At 44.3% G+C, this 24,354-nt stretch overlaps 1 protein-coding gene across 1 annotated transcript; it reads left to right on the plus strand.

Moving 5' to 3' along the window:
• Positions 1-1,042: 1,042 nt before the first annotated feature.
• On the plus strand, positions 1,043-22,786 carry CNN3 (calponin 3). Its single transcript, XM_031614845.2, has 7 exons — positions 1,043-1,200; positions 17,704-17,825; positions 18,287-18,353; positions 19,676-19,813; positions 20,257-20,373; positions 21,029-21,175; positions 21,677-22,786. The coding sequence occupies exons 1-7, from the start codon at positions 1,144-1,146 to the stop codon at positions 22,022-22,024; spliced, it is 996 nt and encodes a 331-aa protein (XP_031470705.1). The 5' UTR covers positions 1,043-1,143; the 3' UTR covers positions 22,025-22,786.
• The last annotated feature ends 1,568 nt before the right edge of the window (positions 22,787-24,354 follow it).

A 24,354-nucleotide genomic window follows, 5' to 3' on the forward strand; every position in this document is an offset into this window, starting at 1 on the left:
TACAATGTCACAAAGAGGATTACGATTTCAGGTGGGGAATAATTCTTGTACAAATCCTCTTTCCATACAAACAGCCCCGGTAATAAAGAATGTGGAAAAATAGGGCAAAGATAAGAGATTTACACATAATGAGCCGGATTGCCCCGCACGCCCCAGCTGCTTTGTCCCGCGCCGAGCGCTGACGTCGGCTTTGTGCGGTCAGAGGGATGCCATGCAGAGCGCGCTTCTAACCGCGCTCAAAGGTTTCCCTTTTTTGATCCTCCCGCGGGGTTTGCGCTCACTGCTGGCACGGCAGCGGTCGCGCAGAGGCTGGGAGCTCTCCCGGCGACCCGTGGCTGTCGGAAGAACCGCACCAAACGGCAGTCGTGCCGCGAGCAGATGAGGTGAAAGTAAAAAGTCCGAGCAATTCACGTGCGCGTAATTTAAACCTGATCGTCCGACGAGAAAATACTACCCCGCGCTTCTGTCTGCTGCTAACCGGGAACATTTTATTTCGGAACGGATAAGACGTGTAATTTCTGGGGAGCTGCACGCCGTCGGCGAACGCCTGGGAGCTCGCGAGCCGCAGCCCGGCTCCAGCTGCAGCCCACGGCGCCGTGCCCGCCGGCCGCAGGCTCGGGGCCTCGGGGGCCGCGGGGACGGCGCCGTCCCGGCAGCGCCTAAACGCCGATCGGCTTTCACGGCGCGTCCGCGAGCCGCCGTTTTCCTCAGCCCGTCCTTTTCCTTTCCCCGCGGGGAGCCCCACTTCCCCTAACCGGGAGCGGCCCCGCTTCGGCGGCCCGGCCGCACCGCAGCCCCCGGCCCACACGTGGTAGGCATTACCGGCCGCGCCGCGGCCCTCGGCGGCGGCGGATTCCTTCCCGTTGACGTCTCCCGACCCCTCCGCTCGCGGCCCGCTCCCCCCGAGCGGCGCCCGCCCGCGGCGTGTCGGTGTCGGGGCGGGCCCGGCGCCCCCTCCCCGGCCGTCCCGGGAGGGGCTCCCTCGCCTCGCGCCGCGATTGGCGCGCGGGCGGCCCCAGCGGCCGGGGGCCGGGCCGCGAGGGAGGGACTAGAACTTTCCGCGGCCGCGGGCGGACTCTCGCCTCAGCCCGCCGCAGCGAGCGCCCGCCGCCAGCGCCCCCAGGCAGCGGGGAGACCGCGGACATGACCCACTTCAACAAGGGGCCCTCCTACGGGCTCTCCGCCGAGGTCAAGAACAAGGTACGGGCGGCACCGGCGGCGCGGGGCGAGCCCGCCTTTGTCCGCGCCGGCGGCGGGACGGGGCGCGACGCGCGGCTGCGCGCGGGGAGATGGCGGGCGGCGGGACGGGCCCGGCACCCCGGCACCCCGCCGCACGGCACGAGGGCCGCTCCCGCCGCCACCGGGTCGGCGCCGCCCTCGGCGCGTCGCTCGGAGCGCGGCGGAGCGTCGTCGGGGCCGCGCCGCGGCCGCGTACGGGGCGACCGCCCCGGCTCCCCGTGCCCCGACGCGGATGCGGAGCGCCGCGCCCCGGCCCTCGGAACAAACCCGGGCCGAGGGCAGCGGGCGGTGGGCGCAGCCGTGTGCCGTGCCGCTGGGCCGGGCCGCCCCCCGCGCCGCGCATTCCACCCGCATGACATCATGGGCACGGGCGGCGCGGGCCAATCGGCGGGGCGCCGCACAGATCGCGCATTGTCTGCCCGCGCCGCCCCGCCCCGCCCCGCCCCGCCCGCGGGGCACAAAGGCGCGGGGGTGGCGGCGATGGGTCCGTGCCGTCTGAGGGTCTGCTGGGCCGGGCCCCGGCGCGTCGTGGGCAGCGCTGTGGTTTCAAAAACATCACGGAAAGCCCGCCCTGTCGGTGCGCCCTTTGGCCGCCGTTCTGCGCGCAGATGCGCGCCTTTGTGCGTTGCTGCACGGAGTCGCTTTGATTTGTTTCTGTCACGTTCTACGGATCTGCTTATGTCAGTACCCGGCCGTGCAGACCGCTGCCTTGCGCTGAACAGCCGCCCGTTGGGAAGCCGTAAGAAAGACACCCGTGGCCATCCCGGGATGAGCGGTGCTGCGTGTCTGCTCTAGGCTGCACCCCTCAGCGTGATGCTCCATAACCACTTATCTCCCACACTGCTGGCATCAGGCCTCAGCAGCTCCCCGGCCCTGCTCAGCTGGTGGCTGAGTCGAAGTGGGAGGAGAGCAGAAAGTACCACCTGCAGCGTCAAAATGTGTGCGGAGCGCCCAGGTGGCTGTGCTGAGGCCATTCCCAGCGCACTGTGGGGCTGTGCCTGCACAGCGGGGTGCTGCTGTGTGGGGAATGTCTGCCAGAGAGCCCTGCGGTGCTGCCCCACCACACCTGTGTGGCACAAAGAGACAGCAAGTTGTGCACTTCTGCCCCTGAGTTGGGAAGAAAGGAAATGTTGTTCTGCTTTGAAAACGCACTGACAGAATCACGTTGGCCTAACAGCAGTGCTTGTAGGAAGACAGGGTGGGAAGTTCTTTGTCTTTCCTTGCAATTTCTTATTGTCAGCAGCTTCCGTAGGGCCTCCCAAGAGGGGCTCCCGGAGCGTGATGCTGATGGAGGGCTCAAAGCCGCTCTGCCACTGGTGGAGGGGCCTCATGCTTCACCCTGCAGGGTGTCAACTGCAGGATTTCACCACTCAGCGCAGGTGTAGGGAGGCAGGCTCTGTGGGCAGCTCCCATTTCTGGTGTGCAGGCTTCTTCAGTCCTGGAAACATCAGTGCAGAACAGCCACAAAAAGTTGTTCACACACACCAAAGACACATGAATTCATCCCTTAAAAAACAATCCATAAAAAATTAGCTTTGAAGTTTGAGAATGTTGTTCTTACCATAACAAATCACATTTCAAAGCATTATGATATGAACAGATACACTACATCCCTCCTGGAGCTGGAGTTGTGTAGCTCTGTGCCCGACTCTGTTGTTTCCCCCAGTCCAGAGGACTGGACAAGAATAGCTCTGTGAAGACCAGAAGTTCCATTTTTCAACTCCTGCAGTGTCATAAATCAAGCACTGGAAGGACGTCCATTTTCCAGCTCCCAGTGGACTCTTTTGCATTGGTCTTACTGGGCTTTCTGAAACCTTGACCTTGGTGGAGACCACCGTGCTGCTATCGGTGGTGTTGGTGCAGTGCGCAGAACTGCAGTGCTCCCTGCTGAACGCTGCCCGTATGAGATGCCCATGTCAGAAGCATTTGGTGCCAGCCCCGGCAGTTTCCCCTGCAGAAGACAGACATGCTGATAGCTGGGCTGAGCAGAAAGCTGTCTTGGTTTTAGTTTCTGTTCTTCGTTTTCCCATTTGGCATTGTGTTGGTGTTGAGAGAAACCTTTGTTTGGTGTGGTATTTGAATAGATGAATATAACACGTTCTGATGCTGCGTAAGACAAATTTTAAAATTTACACCCCAGATTCCATCTCTGAGCTTCAAACCCTCGCTCAGTTTGGTGTTCGGGACTTTTTTGCATTTATTTTTCCCTCTGTTGTTTTGCTCCTTACCTGGGCTGACTCTAGATGCCTGCTCCGCTCTCCTGCCCCTCCACCCGTTCAGATGGGATCTGCACTGGGAGCCCGCCAGGAGGAAGCTGTCTGCAGGAGCGGGCAGAGCAGGGCGAGTCCTTTGAAGTTGACTTCTTATTTACATGACATCGCAGAGGATACTTGATCCCAAACAAATAATCAGCGAGGAGCCTTTTAAGCTGATTTAAATGGATAGTAGTAGCAATAAATAGTTTTCTTACTAAGAAACAGGGTAGTGTCTGCAGTACCCCACGGTTAGCATAGCTTGAGATGATAACAGCGTTAAGTAGAGCTGCAGGCTGGTGTTGTGTTAGCTGCTTATGGCTAACAGTGGAAGTGGGGAGGGGGCGGCAGGAGGTTTCATGGCATTGTCTTGCTGGGCAAGGCTGGGAGCAAACAACAGGGGCAGGTGTGGAGTTGCTCAGCTCCTTCCTCCCGCTCTGCCCTTCCTGTGAACACACAGCAGGGCACTGCTTATCTCACCTCTCACCTCTGGTACTCTGCCAGCTCCATCACTGTTTGGGCACAGGCAGAGTAAGTGTGTGCGGAGTTAAACTTGTCCTGGCAATTGGAGACTCCAGAGTCTCCATCATTTCTTCTGCACTGTCAGGAAATCAGCCCAGGTTATGACCACTTCCAGCATGTTTGATGAGCCAAGTAGCTGAGGGAGTCACTGCAGCAGTGACCTGCTGGCAGTGCAGGAGGGGAAGGGGCAGCCTTGTAATTGGAGGCCAGCAGGCAGGGGAACCCCGGGAACAAAATGCCGTCCTGCTCGCCTTCTCAGGGCAAACAGGGGCTGTCTGGTATAGAGCAATGTCTGTGCTCCATGAGACCAGCCAGGCCCAGGTGCATGACTGTTCTTCCTGAAACTGCCGAGGAGAAAATTCTTTTATGGTGTTTTGCTTGGTATAGGACAAATAAAACCACATTTAATTTCTTAGTCCAGGAGTTACATTTTAACAGATATTTGACTGGGAACCAGGTTCAGATGACTATACCTTTCAGGTTCTTTACCTCAGTGATTCATAGAATCATAGACTCATAGAACAGCTGGGTTGAAAAGGACCTCAAAGATCGTATAGTTTTAACACCCCTGCCACAGCCAGGGTCGCCAACCACTAGAGCAGGCTGCTCAGAGCCACGGCCAGCCTGGCTTTGAATGCCTCCAGAGATGGGGCATCCACAACCTTCTTGTGATAGCTAGGTAAAGTGCTGAGTGTAGTTGGTCTGCAAGGTTCTCTCCTTCCTCTTCACAGCCTTCCTTTCAACATAGAAATAATACTGTTTTTCTTCTTAAAAAGTAACCATTAGAACAAACTGTTTCAACTGCACACTTATTTTTCCCCTTCCACGCTTTGTATTTGCTATTTTCCTTCAGGATACCTGTAGTTTTGCTCACTGAGTTTCTTTTAGAAACCATCTGTAAGCAGATTTGCTTCTGCTGAAGTGTTTTTCTACTCACATTATCTAGAATGGCATAATAAAAATGAAGGAAAAGGCAATAATGAGGATCAGGGCAATGAGCACTTGGCTGTCAGCGCACAGGTGGTGATAACAGAGCATAGGGTTTCTGCATTCCTGTCCTTTTGTATGGAACAGTCAGACTTTTATTTTATTTTTAAATGTTTTTTAAATAATAGCTTTAACGTACAAGTTCTGAATTAAATACAGGTGTTTAGTTTAAAATAAAATCAGACTATATCACTTTTAAATATAATATATATATTCACAATTTGTTGCCTGGAGAGTAAATGAAAAATCCAGTATTTTGATGCTAACTCTCAGAAATACTTCAATAGAAATAGATATGCTGAGAATGAGGAAGCAGCAAAAGGGCTTTAAGGGATCAAGCACCAAACTCCATTTTGTTTCAATTAATTCATGCTTTCTGATAGTTGCTTCTGGATCTTGAGGTGAATGTTTACTAGCTAGCTATCAGGCTCACCATGCAGGACTGCAGTGTTTCTCTTTGTGCCCAATCTCTGCTTGTTTTTCCAAAGAACTGTGAAATTTTACCAGCTGCCTTCAGGCTTTAGTAACAGATCTCCCATTCAAATTCACTACTCATAACTTTCTTTTTTATTGGTTTTCTTCCAGAAATCTCAGAGTGCTAATCTTCAAGCATCTCTGTTGTTGTTTTTTTTTAATATCTGTTCCCAAACCTCCTTTACAATTATGATGTACAAAGATAAAAGGAACACTGAACATTTCCATGACAGATTTAGAGAAGAAATCTGTAAACCAGATACATCGAAAGCGCTCGAAGTAAGAAGAGAATGGCACTTAATGGTGTGGTTTTGGTAACAAAGTCAACACAAAACTGTTTACAACCCATAGCTGTTCTGTGGCTGTTGGGTAGCCAAACTTGCCTTCAATCCACGTTTGGCACAACAGCTCTATGTACCACAAAATACACGATGGCATTCTTTTCTTCACTTCCAAGTCACACGTTTGCCCCTTTCTGGACAGAAACCCTCACTCATCTGAACATCCTGGCTGTGCACAGTTCTCACATCAATTACAGTGGGATTAGTGCCCATCAATAAGTACGTGCTTGGTTTAGATGTTTTAAAGTAGGAAGGCCTTCTAGCAGTTGGGAGTCTTCACTGCGCTCTCACTATTCATTTGCACCCTTTGCTGTCTGTCCGTGGCTCTGTCTCCATGTGTCTGACCCACTGGCTGTTCCCCTGCTCAGACAGCGCTGCTCTCCTGAGCATGTATCAAGTGAAGGTTTCTCCCAGCAGCGTTAACACTGACACAGCAATAAGCAGGCCTGCTAACAGGCACAAACTGACAGCAGTGACACCTGTGTAGCTGACAGTCATTCCATACTTACATCTTTTTCTGATAGCAGAAGCACGTGCTTTGCCACTGAGACATTTTCCTTGCCAGCTGACCAGGATGTGAGCACCTGCCTCCCAGCATCTGGTCTCTGCCCCCCAAGCCGCCCTGCATGTGGCATTGCTGCCGGCTGTGCAGACAGCCCAGCGGGCGGCTGCCTTGTGACGGCCAGCAGTGATTGCTGTAAACGATTACATGAGGGTCATTTTCTTCTTCTCAGTGGTGTAAGTCCCCAGTGATCCTTGGCATGTCGTCGTCACGTTGACAGTTGTCTCTTGGAGCCCTGACATATTTTACAGCTTGCCTGGAACGGTCTCAAGCAGGAGCTCTTGAGCCACAAGCCTGGTATCGCTGTCGGGTGTAAAGCCCCACGCCATGGCTGTGATTTCGCAAGTAAAGCCCCACGCCACGGCTGTGATTTCACAAGCACGTCTTGGCTTTCCGCATCATTTCAGGGAGGAAAGCAATGACTGGCAGCACGCAGCCGGGGTTCTACTCCGGAGCAGCAGGGCTGAGGTGGAGCCGGGCAGGCTGCAGGAAGCAGCAGCAGGGATTCTTGCTGGGAGATTGCATCCTGCTGAAGCTGAGGCAGCACTTCAGCTGTGCCTTCAGTGTCACAGCTCTGTACATTTATAGAATGAAGTACAGCAACCTTATTTCTGCTGGATCCATCAACTTCTTCGTATAATTTTCATTAGTGGTAGAAAAATACAACACTTGCCGTGGTTGATGTTTAAATTCTGCATCCTTCTACAGCTGGAACATCTCTGAGGACAGTAAATCAAATCTGCATGGAGTCATGATGATTAAATGGGATTAGCAGTCTCAGAAAATAGAAAATTTAAGTTGCATTTCAATGACACGTCCTTGTTTAAAATGTACAAATGATTTTGGTTTCTTTTTGTGTGGTTTCAGGGCTAGTTTGAAATTTGGAGAAAGTGACCCTGTTATATTTTCCATGCTCAGTCAGTACCGTTAGGAGGCAGATGGATGCGTGCGTGCGTTGTTTCAGGACAATGGCACATCAGTGGGTTTTTCACCTCACCTCCCTCTGTCAGAATATTAATTCAGAGGGAATGCGGAGGGCTATGATTTGCCTTGGAGAGTAAAGGATAGAAACTTCTCTGTATTCAGAGCTGCTGGCTTCTGTAGCTCCGTAACACCATATACACTGTGCATCTGACACATCCTTTTAAGGAAAACTTTTTAGAGATTCCCATCCCCTACGGAATGGTACAGGAAAGGCCTTCAGTAAAAGTGGGCCTGAGGCCAGGACACGTAGGGCAATTTGAAACAGATTTTTTCTAAGTGAGATCATGTGAAAATCCTTCTTTTCTCTGTAAGAGGGACTCTTTTGCTTAAAAATGCCTTTCGTAACTCTTTGATTCTAAACAACTGTTAACTTGTATAGCCAGATCCAGCAGCAGCGTTCTCTTCTGGTAAATATTTTTGGTTTTGCAGCATTGCCTCAGTAATGTATGTTGTCTCCATTTAGCTGGATTGAATCACTCAGTGTTCTTCCTCAGTGGTTGTGACTTCCTTCAGGTAGGCAGTTCTGGGTTCTTGTTTTCTTAAAATGAACAAACAGATAAATGCCAAACTCTGCCAATCTCTTGTTTTTTCTTAGAGCAGTGCTGAGTTGAGTAGCTATGAGCAGACCTAACGACAGCTCCCTGCTGCCTTTATAAAGCCTTCTCTCCCCCGAGGCAGACACTGTTCTGGCATCTCCTTGCCTTAGTTTTCTTGCTGTTCTGAAAGGCTTTCATGAGGGTGGGATCTGAGCTGCTGTGCTGAGGGCTGGAGGAGCACAGCGTGATTCCAGACTAACCTCCCCAGCTCACCCAGCTTGGACACCGCTCCTAGGAGCGCTTCACACGGCTTCCCTGCTGAGAAAGATTTCTCTCTGTTTTCCTGTCAATATTTCCACTGCTACAGCCTCCTATTTACAGACAGATAGTTTGAATTTATTCCTGGTTATGCCTGGATGAGACTAACTTCCTTGAAAAGTACTTTCCTGTTGTCTCCAATCAGTTGACTGAACGCTGCAAGTCTTGCAAGCAAGAGACAAGGCACAGAAGACAAACGGATGCAGGCAGCATTTGCTTGCTCCCAGGTGCTCAGTCAGAGGCAGCTCTGCCCTGGCAGTGAGCGGGGAGCTGCTCAGAGCCCTCCCTGCAGCACGCAGGGCAGGTGGCTGCACGCTGTGGTTCCTGCTGCCTGGAGAGCCAGGAGCTGCCGCGGTTCCTGTAATGCCACGCTGCTGCTGCCTGAAGTTGGGTGATAACACACACGTTAAACCAGTGAAGCATGTGTAATTCAGACCTATGTCACCAAATGCCTGCTTATTTTTGCAAGAAACTGTCTCTTCACCTCGCAGAATTACCATAGGGAGCACTTCCAAACAAAAGCAAAGAGTACGCTCAACTTTCTTAGAAGATTGTTGTCCCTTTTTTATAGCCTGTCCTAAGAGCAGCCTTTTATTGTTAATAAATGATGGCATGGAAATGGTTTCAATAATATTGAATGAACATAGCAGTTTCAGTAATAATAAAAAAGCAGTAAGATTAAAAATCAGAGACAGAGCTGGTTTTCTTATGGACAGGAAAGAATTAGAGCAAAACATAACCAACAAAGGGAGAGTTCAGTCAGGGTACCTGAGCATTTTGTTCTGCAGAAGAAGGATGGAACTTTAAATATTTTAGGATTGGGACCACTCTTACACATCATTTTAATACAGCATTGTCCTGCACTTTGTGCTTCTTGTATTCCTGAATTCAGTGCGGTGAAATCGCAGCTTATGTTATGGTAACCCAGAGTTCTGGATGCTGAGCATACGTGCATCCCTCCCACCCCCAGCAGCACTAACTGCTGATATCCTGTGGCAGTAACGAGGTTGTATGATCTGTGCCAGTCACTCTGGGCAAAAGGAGTCAGCAGGAAGCTGACAGTAACTGTAAAATGCAATCTGTTACGTGGTAGGGAAGGACCAGTAACTGCCTGGTTTTGGTGCAAAATCTTTGCTCACGGTAGATTTACTTCAGTTGGCCAGGAAGAAACTGCAGAAATAAGTCAAGGAATGTGTTTTGCTCATACAAACAGATCTGTAGGTATTTTCATAAGGACTTCAGCTGCTGTAAAACTGTAGTCTTTAACTTTATAATGCTTCCTTGTATAGTAGTCATGAATTTTGCGTGATTAATTAAGCATGTGTCGAGCTTAATCTTCATTTAGATTCTTAGCTGATTCCAACCTTTTTATTCTGTATGTATGATGTGAGTAGAGATGGATTTAGATAGAGATGTAAATTTGGATAGATGCCAGAAGAATAAGTAAAGCAAATGAATTAAAATAAGTATACTTGGGGTAGTTTTCTTTATAAAATAGAGAATTTCCATTTAAGATTATTTCTGTCTCTAGAGAAGTAAACGAGCCATTTCAGACCAGTGTTTCCAGCCTGTCACCTGCTGGGATCTTTGTCCCAGACTGTAGAGAAACACACATTTTCCTGACGAATATTTGTTGTGGGTGCCTCAGTGAGCCCACTCAGAAGCACGCTGGGGCTGCCTGGACCTAAATTTCAGCAGCCTAACAGCAACCACACAGTTGTTGTTCCTGTTACTGATAGCACTCTGTGCTCTGATCTATGTTGTATCAGTTCAGTAATATTGGGGAGGGCTCAGAAGCAAGGAGAATCTGTTGTCGAGAAGTAACGGGCTTTATGCATCGTGTGGAATCAGTGCTGCCCTAGCTGAGAAGAAACTTCATATTCTTAGGCTTTTTGTGTAATGATTGTGCAGTGATTTCATAAAATCATAGAATCACCAAGGGTGGATAGACCTCCAAAATCATCCAGTCCAACCCTCTAACTCCCACCCCCATTTCCCCACTACATCATATCCCTTAGTAGAACATCTGAATGTTTCTTCAACACTTGAAATTCTTCCTAATATCCAACCTGAATCTACCCGTTATTTCAAATTATTTCAAATAATGAGTAGTGAATATTACTCAGAGTTTCTTTGCAGGACACAATTTAAGTATTCAGCAATATACAGAGTAAATAATGCAAAGCAAAGGGACTCAGTATCAAGAAGAATGTGTGATGACAGGAGCAGATGTTGCTGCAGTTGGAAGCAGAGCTGATGGCTAAGGAGTCACAGAGACATGTGACTGTGACAAGATAATGTGAATGTGTGGAAAAACTGAAAACAAATGGGAATGGGAGAGAGAGCTGCAGTAATCCAACAGCACAGCACAACTGGAACCAGTTCAGTCCGAGGGCAGGCACAAATCTGAGTTGTTAGAGCAGTAGAGGGAAGACATGGGAACATCTTGACTGGTTTGTGAGCAGTCACAGAGTCCTCCTGCTCAGCCATGGAGCAGAACACTGCATTCTTCCCACCTGCTGCTCTGGCAACAGAAGCCCTGTGTGCCCTCAGGTGCCTTGGGCAGGAGAGGAATGGAAACTGTGTGGCATGGCTTGCTCCTACTTTGCAGAGCTTAAGCTGGTACACGTGGAAGTAATGCCAGGGAATTTGGATTAATTCTCATCCATCTCTCTCTTAAAGATTGTTCTGATTTACAGAGGAAGCAGTGAAATGTTGCTGAATTATCAACTGTGCTACAAATAATGAAAGATTACCATTTAATATTAAGCAAAATGGATACAGCTGTAAAAAAATTGTACTAGGTAGTGCAGTAGTGGGATTCTGTGGCAATAGTGTTAACACGGTGGATTTCTTGCTTTTCTGTAAACAATCCATAATGACAGAAAAATGCTCAACTAGCCAGGCATACTTAATGGCAGCTTTCATTTTTGCAAGTTTCTCTTCAGTTTTCATCTGGATTTCTGCATTTCTTTTCACCTTTGGGTTTCTATGCACAATCCTGCAGTATCTATTTTCACATGTAGTTCTGATCAATCTACATGCAATTAATAGGGAATTTTAATTTCTGCTAATGGTGAATGTTCATTGAGCTGCTGGTAAATTGGTTCATTGAGCTCAAATGGCAAAAAGCTGCACTCGATGGCGAGTTCCTCTCACTGCCTCTTCTGCCCCACTTTCCATAAAATCATAACTTTGTATTTTCCCAGTGCTGTAGGTTCTATGGCTCAGTTTAAAGATCATGCTCTTCTATATTCTATGACTAAACCTCTGTGTTGGCAAACTTACTGGTTCCAACAAGAATTATTACACTTCTTTACCTTTGAATCTGAAGTCTAAGTATATAGGGTGACCTATTTACACTTCAGAATTTCAACTGCAACTCAGGTGTATAATTAAAAAAAAAAATGTAAATTTAGACAATCTTTAAAAAAAGAGAGTGAGATTTGGCAACGCGCAACGGAACAATAAACAAAGAACAGAACAGGGAGCTCAGATGCAAAGAGCTGGAATGCTGGAGAATCATTTGGGATCAGCACTGTAGTCTGCCTCACTCCCACTTGGGCAAGCACCCATTTCTATTGTTCCAACCTTAACAAAAATCAGTTTCTTCAGGTGCTCCCTGGTCCTGGAATGCAGGGTGCCACATGCCATGTGTGCCACATGCTGGCCGTGTGAGCCCTGCAGCGTGGGCACTACCAGTTGCTGGCTGTTGTAAGGTGATAGGTGACTTTCTCCTTTATAACTGCTTTCTAATTACTGAGTTTTGTGTTTGTTAGCCTATGTGACTTGTAAAAGCTGCAGAGTGTGTTTAAACTTTATCTTGAAAAAGTGTTACAGTATTTTTCCAGAGTAGCAGCAAGATAGCTGAACTCTTAAACTGGAGATTTGGCAAAGGTGTAGCTTTTAATGTACAGTGTGTACTGTGTAATTTGGAAAAGATTAGTATGAAAGGACAACTGAAAGTCCATATGAGATCATTTATGGTGCAAATACTGGCTAACATCTCTCCAACTCAGCACGCTACAGCGCACTGAGCAATTCTAATGATCTGCCTGTGGCCCTTGAACTTTGAAACAAAGGCAAAGTTACCTTCACAAGGAATCCATACACTTGACAAATCAGGTGATGATGACTAGTCTTGTATTAAACTTTAAGAGCAGTCCTACCTGCACAGCACAAGACAGGAAGATCAGAGTTCCAAGAATCCCGAATTCTCCATTTGCCAAAATAAACATGTTACAAGAAGGCATGGGTAGTATCAAATGCTGCAAGAAGCGTCAGTGTAAGCTATCACCAAGGAATATTTCATCCCACATCTAAGGAATTGTGAAGACTGTAGAGGAATCAGATTTTACTCAAGGACTCAAGCCTAATGTGGATATTGGCATAAATGTACGTGTATCAAATTGCTTAGCATTATCTATGTGTGACATTCAAAGATGAAACTTGGCATTGGAAACAGGAATTGCCTAGTAAAAGGCAGGAAAGACCGACTTACTGGTGTCCTGAGTTCTAAAGCCAGCTCTGCCCCTCCCCTCCTTCCACTCCACAAAGGAAAAAACAAATCTAGGAAACAAAAGCCAAAGGACTTTCACCTGTAAGACTGAAGCACATCAATTTTAGGTAGCAAAGTGCTTACTTTAATTTATCTGTAATAAAAGATGGCAGAAGAGATTTCAGTTTAATTTCATACTGCATTAGTAAATCTGGGTTTTGTTTGTTCCTCTGCATCATTGATGAGGCACTCTTCTATCCTGGCTCTACAGGACAGACACTACAGCAGCAGAAACACATAGGCATCTGAAACAGCTTCTGGTAAATTAAAATTTATATTCTTAATACAACTTTAATGTATTATTAAATGTACGTGAAGCTCAGGAAAAAGTCAGAGTAGTGCCTGTGATCTCATCTGGTGCAAGAGTCAAGCTCAGAATGTTCTTGTGAAGCATGCAGAAATTTTCCAAATTTCAACCTCCCGTCCCAACAATTCAGACACGGTGGGAGTGTTTTGCAGAGATGTAACTGAAGTATTTTGTACAGCTTGAGTTGAAAATGAGTGGGTAATTTTAAATTTATTTTGTACATTAAGAGAACACAGTCCAAAAAGACAGTGTTGAGCCTTATTTTTCTGCAGCCTCTTGTAACTTACAGTAGCAAGGTAATATATAATGGTAGTCTTCTGAAGGCTACCTATTGTGAAGCTCTCACATTTCTACTTAAAATTAATGAAAAAAACCCTTGTATTTCCGTTAATTGCCAAATTTTACATAGCTTTTTCTGTACTGAAATAGAAGCCAACTCTTCACACTACAAAGTGGCCTAGCAGTCAGGAGCTTGTTAGCAGGCAAGTGACACCTGCTTGCTTCTTCCCACAACCACAGAGCATTTCTGGCTTTGACCACTTGCAGAGACTTCAGTCTCAGAGAGATTTCTAACAACTACATCTGTACCTCAGAAGTGTCTACAAAAGCAGCAGCATTTATAGCTTTATGAATCCTTCAAGATTTGTCAGAAAAAACAAAGAAATTTACAGTTGGCATCCTGCTATCTGGTTTTAAAATCACATTTTAAATTTTTATATCCAGTTTTTAAAAATGTTTATATTCATTTGATCTTTTCTACAGAGTTCTAAAACAGCAGCTTTTTCCAATTGCACAGATGATGAATTCTGTGAAATGAGCTGCTTAGCTACCACTTTCATTTTACTAGAAGGTGTTTTCTTTTGTGGACATACAAGATTTAAGTATCTGCCATGAAAGTTCAGCATTAAAAAGGATCAAATGAAGGCATGTAGAATAGTAGTAATGGAAAAAGCCATAGTATTTCATTTATAACAAAGCTTCCAACTTTCCTCTCACAGATAGCAATCAAAGAAAGGCTGGAACAACTGATAGATACATGGAAAATATGAAGTATTCCCTAGTTTAGTGTTATGTAACTTCTAACTGTGACACCGGGAGTAAAACAGAGCTAAGAACCCAAAGCAAGCAGAACACCTCCCCTCCAATAGCACTGACGTTGCCTGCCCAGCTTAACTTATCCCTCTTGTCACATGCTTAGCCTGAATTCTAAATTTCCACGTCTTTTATCTTTTCAGATAGATGAAGTATAATTCACAAAACCTACCACCACCACCTGACATTCAGTAACCTCGTTGCCCACCTGTTAAAGACATCAAAGCCCTTGCCATGTTTAAATCAAACTGTACCTTACTGAAGGCAATTCAGAAAATGAGCAGACTTAATAGTAATGCTTTTGGTGCCAAAAATGCAAGTTTCCTCATGGGATTTTTTTTCCCCATCTGTAGATAAGCACAGTAGCAATACCCCCAACATACTTTAACACCTCTTGAGAAACTGAGGACTTAAATGCATGTAAAGTATTCCAACAAAGTAAATATCTTTCAAGAGACAGGATGAAATTCCATCCGATCCCTTTCAAGTAGCTTAAGCAATGGGGGTAGTTATTTAGTGTTCATCTCATTTGTGATCTCAAATATGGAATGCACTTGATATTAAATGAGGAAAATTTTTGCCATTTTTTCCTTTTATATACTTGCAGAGACAGCCACAAACACACAAGTGCTGCTGGGACTCACACTAGTTTGACTGCCTTTTTCACTGATTGTAAACTGGGGGAAGGATGAGACGAGTGATCTTTAAAGCATGTCCCTTGGTGGAATCACCACTTTTCTGCAACATCAGTTTTGTGCACTGGTTATTTCCTTATTTATAAAGAGGAGAAGATGACAAGTTCAGCTGCAGGATGGCTAAACTATCACTTAGCATTGTCTTTAAGCCAAAGTGAAACAAATGTTCAGCTAACGTAACATTCATTACATTTCCAACTATTACTGAAGAACAGAGGAAGAGACTTGCTCTGGTCCCTCTCTGAACTGTGTGCATGTTAGAACTGTGCTCTTAATGTGGCACAAACTGCCTCCATCCCCACAGCCAGTCCCAACTGCCTGCTCTCAGATAACTGGAATATCAGAGCATACCATGCTCTGACCTTCATACAGGTTCTTTCTTTTTCTAAACTTGCCTGTTTACATGTACAAAGAAGAAAGCAGAGAATGACATGTAACTTGGCCTTATTCTTCAGTGTGGAATAATGATATGATGCTATGTTTTAGACTTTGGGGATCTTTTTCCTTTGCCCAAAATACTTCAAAAAACAAAGAAACAAAACCTGAGTTATGTCCACGACTGCAGCTCCTCTGTGAGTTTGGCAGAACTCAAGTAGCTTGTTCTGATGTTTCTGGGAAGACAGATTCAGGGTGTGATCACACACACCGTGTTTCCATAGGAAACAAAAATAACCATGAAAAAATAACCATGAAACTAGTTTGTGAGCTGACTGCCAGGTTAGGAAGGAGAGAGACAATAACCAGCTTCCTCATCTCCATTTTCGAGGCAATGAATCTTTCTGGCTGGGGCCCCTTACAAAAGGGGCTACCTGCTCTGTACTGTTGCTACAATCACTAAAAACACAGTAGCACTGCTTCTGGCATTAAACTAAAGGGCAAAAGGACTACTTTAAAAAAAAAAAAAAAAAAAGATGACACAAAGATGTGGAGGCTTTCCCTATGGAGCTGTGAACTTTACAGTTAACTTTTCTAGTCCATTTCTCACCTTCTAACTTCAGAAAGATATTTAAAAAAAAAAAAAATCATTTTCCTTACATGAGGCAGTATTTATTACTTGAGCTTTCTTCTCTGCTATGAGAAAAGCGAGAGCTCAAGGATGTCAGACCACCACTGGCCTAAGCACCGAGGGACTCAGAGCTTTTCCAAACGCTTCATAGAGTTCTACACAGTGATCAATAAGGGAATTCTCCTGACCTGTAACTTAGGCACCACAGCAGCACTGCTACAAACAGTTCAAGGAAAAGGAAAATAAATATTGCTCACATAAATTTCTGAAGTAAAGCCAGAGATATAGGAATTTTCCATTCCCTTAGAAGAAAGCAGAGAATGACACACTGTGTGATTTCTAGTGTGGTCAGTTTGGAGTTGGGGATAGCAATGCTAGCCAAGATGTAGTAATTGCCTCAATCCAAGTAATTCATGTAGGTTGGAACTGCAGTCTCCTGCAGTATAAAATGGTTGCTGATACCTAGCTTTTCTGGGCCCAAGCCTAAGACCGTCTGCAGCAAGTGTGAAACTTCAGGTCTGCACGTGAATGCTTTAGCCAAGTTTCCCATGAGGAACTAAGCAGTGGCCAGCAGGGCTGTCAGCAAGGAGCAGTGCAGGTGCTGCTCAGCCTTGGTGGGGCAGCTCGTTCGTCCCCAGCCTTGCTTGCTGTGCCAGGTGGGACAGCCTGTATTGCACACAGAGAAGCGTTGTCAACCTCTGCACCAGCGGAGGTTAGTTGTGCCATAAAAATGTGCTTGGATAATTTGTTCTGTTTGCACAAAAAGGAGCAAGTTACATAGGGCTAAGATTGCTTTCAGTGATGTGAACCCTTTTCTCCAACTTGCCCATGTTGGGAGCGTTGCAGAAGTAACAGATTTAAACCAAAGGAACTTTGAGCTGCTTTTCAGCATCCTTTGGGTGGAGCAGGAAACAAAGGGCAGAGCTGAGCTTGGCCCCTGCTGGCCTGGTTGGAGCGTGCTGCTTCCCACTGACTTGCAGCACATGCAGCACCAACTGACATGCTGAGTGGTGAGGTCTGAGTGCCTGGGAAAGGAGTTTTTAGAGTCACCTTGCTGACAACTCTTGGCCTCTGTTTGATGCCTTGAATTCCAAAGATTGTTGCAGGTTTTCTCTGTAACATAACAGTGCTTTGCAATAACTTTGCAATTAAGACACCAGATCACTGCTTGTTCCATCTGAGTCTTCCAGCAAACCCAAACAACAGAGATACATCACAGATCCTGACTCTTAAATTAAGAAAAACAACAACAAACCAACAAAAGAAAACTCTGTCACCACATACAACCACCTAAGTCCCCAGAATGATAATTGCTGATGTTGTGGTGATGGAGAAAACCTAACAATCCATCTCCATTAGTCATATTCTAGCTAAAGCAGAAAATGCACTATAATTTCTCATAAATAACATCAAACCTACTATGTGTTAGTTCCCGTCTGGAAATCTGTATTGGAGCAGTAGTACTGATGGTTTGGAAATCTAGAATTTTTATTTTTATAAGCCACTGTTTCAGTTTTTACTTGCTGCTGCAGTGCAACTTACGTGTAAAATACTTTTTCAGAAATGTTATTATCTCTCTGTAGCTGTCTAAAGACTATGCTTAAGCTCTAGCAAATCTTACAGCAGAGAGCACTGTCAACTGCTTCAAGGGAGTATTTACAAATAAACATTTAGTAAAGCCATAACCATTACAGTAAAAGGAACAAAAACTGTACCCTGATACCTGGAATACAGTACTGGATAGATGCTAGAACATACTCTCTGAAACACTTAAGGAAAGAGTTGCAGTTTTTTTCTTGTGAAGTAACTTTGTGACTGCTTGTGTTACAGATTGCCCTGAAGTATGATCCCCAGATAGAAGAAGATCTGCGTAACTGGATAGAAGAGGTTACAGGCCTGAGCATTGGTGCAAATTTTCAGCTGGGACTGAAAGATGGCATCATTTTATGCGAGTAAGCATTTATTAAGTAACCTAATTTTAGCAGTTTTCTACATTTGCAGAATGCAGATGGACTTTCTGAAGAGTCCCCTTTAAACACATCAACGATGGGAGTCAAAGATAGCTGACAGTAGAGGGTGGGAGACAAGCTTTTTTAAAATTGTGGAGAAGAATCAGAATTTAACTCAAATCTCCTTTATATTTCTGCAAAGATTTCTAAATATTTCTGAATGTAATGATGAAACTTTTTTTTATACTAACGAAATGGCACACGACAATTCTAACAATTCTTGTGACTTGTCTGTTAGGTGTGTCAGACCGAGCTAAGCACTCCATATAAATTAAAAGCCTAAGCATTCTGATTAAACTAATACAACTAACAAAGTATCACTGAAAATATTATATAATGCCTGCAGAGATGGTATAAGGATGAGATATATTGTTTAAGAATTTCCCTTTTTTTCACCTCCCTAGGCTTATAAATAAGCTGCAGCCAGGATCAGTGAAGAAAATTAATCAATCAAAACTAAATTGGCACCAGGTAAAACAAAAAAACAACCCAAAACTATACCTCTAACCCCTCCAACCCCCAAACAGTTCTTTTCCATTAACAAATTTCCTGTGAATATCTATGCTTTAAGTCCTGATAGCATCAAGTTTTGTATATGTGTAACAAGATACATGCACAACAGTTGAGTGAGGTTACTGTGTATGTGAACGTCATTTAATAGAAAGCAATTCTAATAGCTAAGATGGCTCGCAAATGGCAGCTGACTATACATATTTCACAGTAATGCTTCAGCTAACAAATGAAGTTTCAGGTGGAGGAAGAACACAGAGCCATATAGCAAGGCCTTTTCCAAGTTTAAAGAAAATACAACAAAATGAAAACAAACAACTGAACAAGAACACCTCACTAACACCAGATAGCTAGCATATTCCATCTGGGCAGTTCTGCAGGCTGTTAAGGCCAGCAGCTTGCCTGTACCTGGATATACGAGGTCACTATGTGCAGCATCCTCCTGAGAAACCCCTAGGGGTTATGGGGAACAGTCTTTGAGGAAATGTTTTGTGACAAAACTCAGAAAACAACAAATAAATCCATTAGCTATTGGACTTCAGTACATCCAGATTTGATTTTTATGGGTAGTCTATCTTGCACCTTTTTTAAAATCCCCTTGTGACTATCAAAAACAACATGCCTTTAGAACATGTATTTGAAGGGTTTTTGCCTTTGCTATCATTGAGTCTAACTTACTGCTGCTGTGTCAGTCTTTTGTTTTTATTGTCTTGAATGCTAATAAATGCAGTGGAGGATTTTAATCTCTCTCATGACTCCTGAAGGAAAGGTGACATTGTCCTTACTCGCATACTCCATGTTACTTCCCAGTTTCTACAGCATACACTGCTAGTAAAAGCCAAAAGCTTGTCTGAATTTGTCCAAATAGGTGAGCAAAACAGCACCTTCAGACTAGAGTAAATGTTCTTACTACTCACATAACTATGTTTTAATTATCTTACTCACAATCAATTCTTGAAGTTCTGAATTAGGATTTCTCTTGAAATGGACACAGTTGAATTCTGTCATCAAAACACCCCTCTAATAGATACTGATGGGGAGATGCTGGATAAACAAACTCAGTCTGATTTCTGAAGTCCGCATTAAAACTAACAAAAGTAATCTCAACTTTTTCGGTAGTTACTTTTAACCATGCCAACTGAGGTGTTCCATTGCCACAAGGCAAAGAATGTGTGTAAAAAAGCAAAACAAAAGCCAATACCAAGAAGTTCCATTTTAAACTAATTACTTAGTTTTCAAATTGAAACACTGAATAAAAAAAGGGCTCTTTTGTTTCTGTTTAGCTGGAGAACATTGGGAATTTTATCAAAGCGATCCAAGTCTATGGCATGAAGCCACATGATATTTTTGAAGCCAATGATCTTTTTGAAAATGGAAATATGACTCAAGTACAGACTACTCTCGTGGCACTAGCAGGTCTGGTAAGTATTTGTACCTCTGGCACTGGCAGAAGTCCAACCTATCAAGAGGGGATATAGTATTGTGAGTCTGAAAAACTGCAGAAGTTGCTCCTGAGTCGTTCCTTGAGCAAAGGCTTGGAATTAAGAGTTAGGATTTTTGACCTGAACTAGGGAGGCTCACAAGAGATCATTAATCCCTACAGATTATCCTTCTCACTCTGACAAAGATACTTAGGTAGCTTCAGAGTGCATGTTCAAACGGTGACAGAAATGGTTCTCTCCTCCCACCCCTGACACATTTTCTCATGAGATAATCCTGCTTGTGGCATCACTTGAAAGCCCAGGACAGATACAAAGGCAGCTTGTCTGTCAGCCTAGGTCTCCATACAGACTATAAAGAAAGTGTTCCAGTCACAGAAAATCTACTTAATACTGAATACTCTATTTTCCTTCTCCCTAAATAGGCAAAAACCAAAGGTTTTCATACTACAATTGATATTGGTGTCAAATATGCTGAGAAACAAGCACGAAGTTTTGATGCAGGAAAACTAAAAGCTGGTCAAAGTGTAATTGGCCTACAGGTTAGTGTGAAATTCTTGTTTGCAGTTACATTTCAGAACAACATTGTTTTGATTAACAGCGATATTTTTAATGCGAAAAACAAAAACAGCACTGTTACAGTATATTCTTGTCGTGGAAGGAGGTGTGGTGTTTTAATTCCTGTAAGCAGCTGATTGGCTTTATATGCTCATGTGACTACCTAGGTTTTTGTGTTTGTTTTAAATCTGCACTAAGAGTAATAAGGAGGAAAAGATTAGCTAATATTAGCAGTATCATCTTGGTCCTTGACAGTGGCTTTAAAAGGAGGCTGAACAAAATTGTACAATTCCTGTGACAGACAAGTTCTGGCAGTGACACTGAGCCTGTACTGTCCAGGGTAGAAGCTGATGGTTGTATTTTGATACCTACATCTATTTCTTACTGTATATGCCGTTGGACAAATGCCAGTCATTGAAATGCCTTGGGATGACTGTTAATTTTACTTTTCCTTTTGAAGCTCATTATGGAGAAGTGGTAACTTATTACAAGTAGTGATCAAGCTAGATGAGAAAAACACACGTGGCAATTACTTCTTCTGTCAGCTATTACAGCTAGCAATTGTACTTGTTTCCTTACGCTGTCTTGTTGTACAGATAAATCACTTTTTCTGTCCACCTCTTCCTTCTCCCAATAAAGATGGGCACCAATAAGTGTGCCAGTCAGGCAGGCATGACTGCTTATGGAACTAGAAGACACCTCTACGATCCAAAAATGCAAACTGATAAGCCATTTGACCAGACAACAATCAGCCTACAGATGGGCACTAATAAAGGAGCCAGTCAGGTAAGGAGGATTATGTGTGACATTTCCAGAAAAGATTCAGCACTCAGCCTGGGCAAGTGAGGAGAGTGCAGCAGCAGTGTCTTGCTGACAACAGCAAGAAAGTACAATTCAGCTGTACTTCTATGCAGTAATTGAAGAACTTAAATTTCTCATCATTAACTGCTGTATTCTGTGCTGGAAAACTTCAGGCATAAAAATGACACTGTACTTTCAGAATTTTCATCTGGCTGTGTTGTGTCAGGAGAAAACCACAGCTTTATTTCCAGCACTAACTAAACACAATAATCACATCTTGGGCACCACCACAAAGCATTTTCTTTTTAAAGAGAGATTAAGTTGACCTTTCAGCAGGGTCTTTTTTACTAGCGAACACTTGCTGCTGTTCAGTTGTGCTTGTATTCGTAGTTTCTAGCACTTCCAGTGAGTTGTACAACTTGTAATAACAAGCCCCATAATCACAGCTCCTGACCTTACTGAACCTCTACAATCCTATTTTACTAGGCTGGTATGCTGGCACCAGGTACCAGAAGAGACATCTATGATCAGAAGCACATATTGCAACCTGTGGATAACTCGACTATTTCATTACAAATGGGCACCAACAAAGTAGCTTCACAGAAGGGAATGAGTGTGTATGGGCTTGGACGGCAAGTGTACGACCCCAAGTACTGTGCTGCACCTACAGAACCCGTCATTCATAATGGCAGCCAAGGAACAGGAACTAACGGGTCAGAAATCAGCGATAGCGATTATCAGGCAGAATACCCAGATGACTATCACGGAGAGTACCAAGATGACTATCAAAGAGATTACCATGGTCAGTACAGTGACCAAGGCATTGATTACTAGATTTGCATCTGAAGCTCAGTATTAGTCCATTATTTTATTCAGTAAGAACGAAACTAGCCTTGTGGAATTGTTACCTGTCTTTCCTACAGACTATACTTAATGTACCTAAAGAAATACTGCCTTACATACATTCCTCTTTTCTTTCTCTGCCCTTTCCCTGTCTAGTTGCCTTTAGTGCTGTAACAGTTGTAGTCTACAGCATAACCAATAACTGCATATGAAGTAAAAAGGAATACTGTGAAAGGGGGAGTGCTCTTGTACAGCCAGGTCTTCTAATAAGGAGCTATGCATTTTTACAATCTACTTAAGTAGGTTTTTACATACCACATTAAGCCTTCATTTTACATATTTACAGCTTTTCTGTTTTCCAGATGAAATCAAAGAATTTAATGCTCAAAGTTAAATGTGGTCTTTGCCAATTAAGCCTAAGGCATCACATGAGTGATTTAAATCTCATTACTATGTTTTTAAAGTATTCTTTGCTAATGGTAAGTCCTGCATTAGACGTGTGCATTTGTGATTTCAAATTCATTCCATTATTCACACTGACCAAACTCTTAGAAATAGCTGTCTTACTAAAAAGGGAGCTTGTACAAAGTCTTGAGCCAATGGAAGTCCCATGTCTGATGGTGCATTTACCTTTTATTGTGCCATAATATATCCATGTAGAAGTGCTTTTTCTTCCTTGAACTGTATTTATTGCCACACTTCTCAAACTGATCCCAGTGTATTTTTATAAATAAATATTTTTTCTTAAAGGTATGTAGAAGGCCCTGTCTCATTTGTTATGCTACCATTATAAAAAGAAGAGAGAGCACGGAAATTACTCCCAAATCATCACCATCATTGCCTGTGTTAAGGGTAATATAGGACTGCTGTCTGTTGCAATCCAAGTTCTTTCTTTTCCGCAGGATTTAATCTAACAGCCTAGTAAAAATCTCCTGGGAGTGAGTGACAATGACTTAACAAGAAAGGAATGTAGCTCCTTCATAGCAGAGTTCACTTCCCCTCTACGTGACTGTGAGATTATGACTAGAGATCCTTCAAAGTTCACAAAATCCTTGCCCCTTTCTCAAGGCAAATGAGGAACCACAGATATTTAACACTGCCTCTCCTTTGGCCTATAACCTTCATACCATCATTTGCAGAATTCACAAGACATAGTATGTAATGAGATACCCAGATCTGCATGTCTGCTGGTCTGTGGTCTGAGTTCATTAGATGCTAATAGCAGAACTTTATTCGTAAGTGGGAAACTCTTTCTTGCCAGTGTGCAGCTAGGCTGTACTAATTCACCTGGGCTCTTTGCAAAAGGAGGAAAAAAACCAAACAAGGTTCTGCTGGAGGTTGGGGAGTACTGTCACTGAATAGAAGGTATCGTAAAGTTACTTGCTGTGTATTTTAAAGTTATTTATATTGATATAAAATGTTTTATACCTGCAAGTAGCGGACTTGAAAAGGATTCTTCCCTCAAGACTAGAAATCTTGATCCATTTCTTTATATTATCTTAGGGTGTGGTGATTTGACTTTCACATGACTTACTTGTTGAATAAGACTTAAGCTTACTTATTTCATAGAATTTTAAGCTGGAAAGGAGCTCTGGTGGTCATCAGTCCAAGCCCTGCACCTTAGGTGAAGGAGTGACCAAGATGTCTGTTTAGATCTGCTCTTCTTGAGCTGTGAATTATCCCCTTCAAGATAACTGGTATTCAGCAACTTACACCTAGGATGTAAGTTAGATGCTGAATTAGATGCTGAAAAGCAGTACTATGATTAACTACAAAATACTTCAATAGTTTGAATAAAGGCAGGATCTCTTCTGAAAGCCTTCCTGCTCTTCCTGAAGCCAAAACATACTTTGAACTGCTTGCATGCATTGTGTATGTACCTGAAAGGAGGCACGAGACACACACACAGTTCTCAGTGTGCCCATTTCTGTCACTCACCAGGGGTACTTAAGGTAATCCTAATTAAGTGAGAGTCTGAAGAAGACACCAAACAAATACAAACTGCCTTGCTTAAAACTTACTGCAATGTAGTTTTCTCTCGGTATTCAAATAGCCCCCAGCTCCTGTTTTTTTAAGGGAAACAAACATACCTTCAAATTCCTCTGAATCCAGTCACCTGTAGCTGCAGGAAACTGCATCGATCACTCCAAGGCTCCACACGCTATTGGACTGCTCTGCAGGGCAGACACTGCAAATGTCTAAAATGGCTTGTACAATTATCAGTACTGATGGCATTCACAGGAGCCCTACTTCCAGCCTGCTTTAGCTGCCTGACCATAGTATCCTACAGAGAAGCAGAACAGCAACCAGTTTCTGTAAGG

Source organism: Phasianus colchicus, chromosome 9, assembly GCF_987193195.1.
Source record: "Phasianus colchicus chromosome 9, bPhaCol1.hap1.1, whole genome shotgun sequence".
Lineage (NCBI taxonomy): Eukaryota > Metazoa > Chordata > Aves > Galliformes > Phasianidae > Phasianus > Phasianus colchicus.

What these genes read in the sequence shown, in the direction of transcription:
- CNN3 (XM_031614845.2), top strand. Translation starts at nt 1,144, where the DNA reads ATGACCCACTTCAACAAGGGGCCCTCCTACGGGCTCTCCGCCGAGGTC. An exon ending in CAAAACTAAATTGGCACCAG is followed by an intron (nt 18,354 to 19,675) that starts GTAAAACAAAAA and finishes GTTTCTGTTTAG; the next exon opens with CTGGAGAACATTGGGAATTT. An exon ending in AAAGTGTAATTGGCCTACAG is followed by an intron (nt 20,374 to 21,028) that starts GTTAGTGTGAAA and finishes CTCCCAATAAAG; the next exon opens with ATGGGCACCAATAAGTGTGC.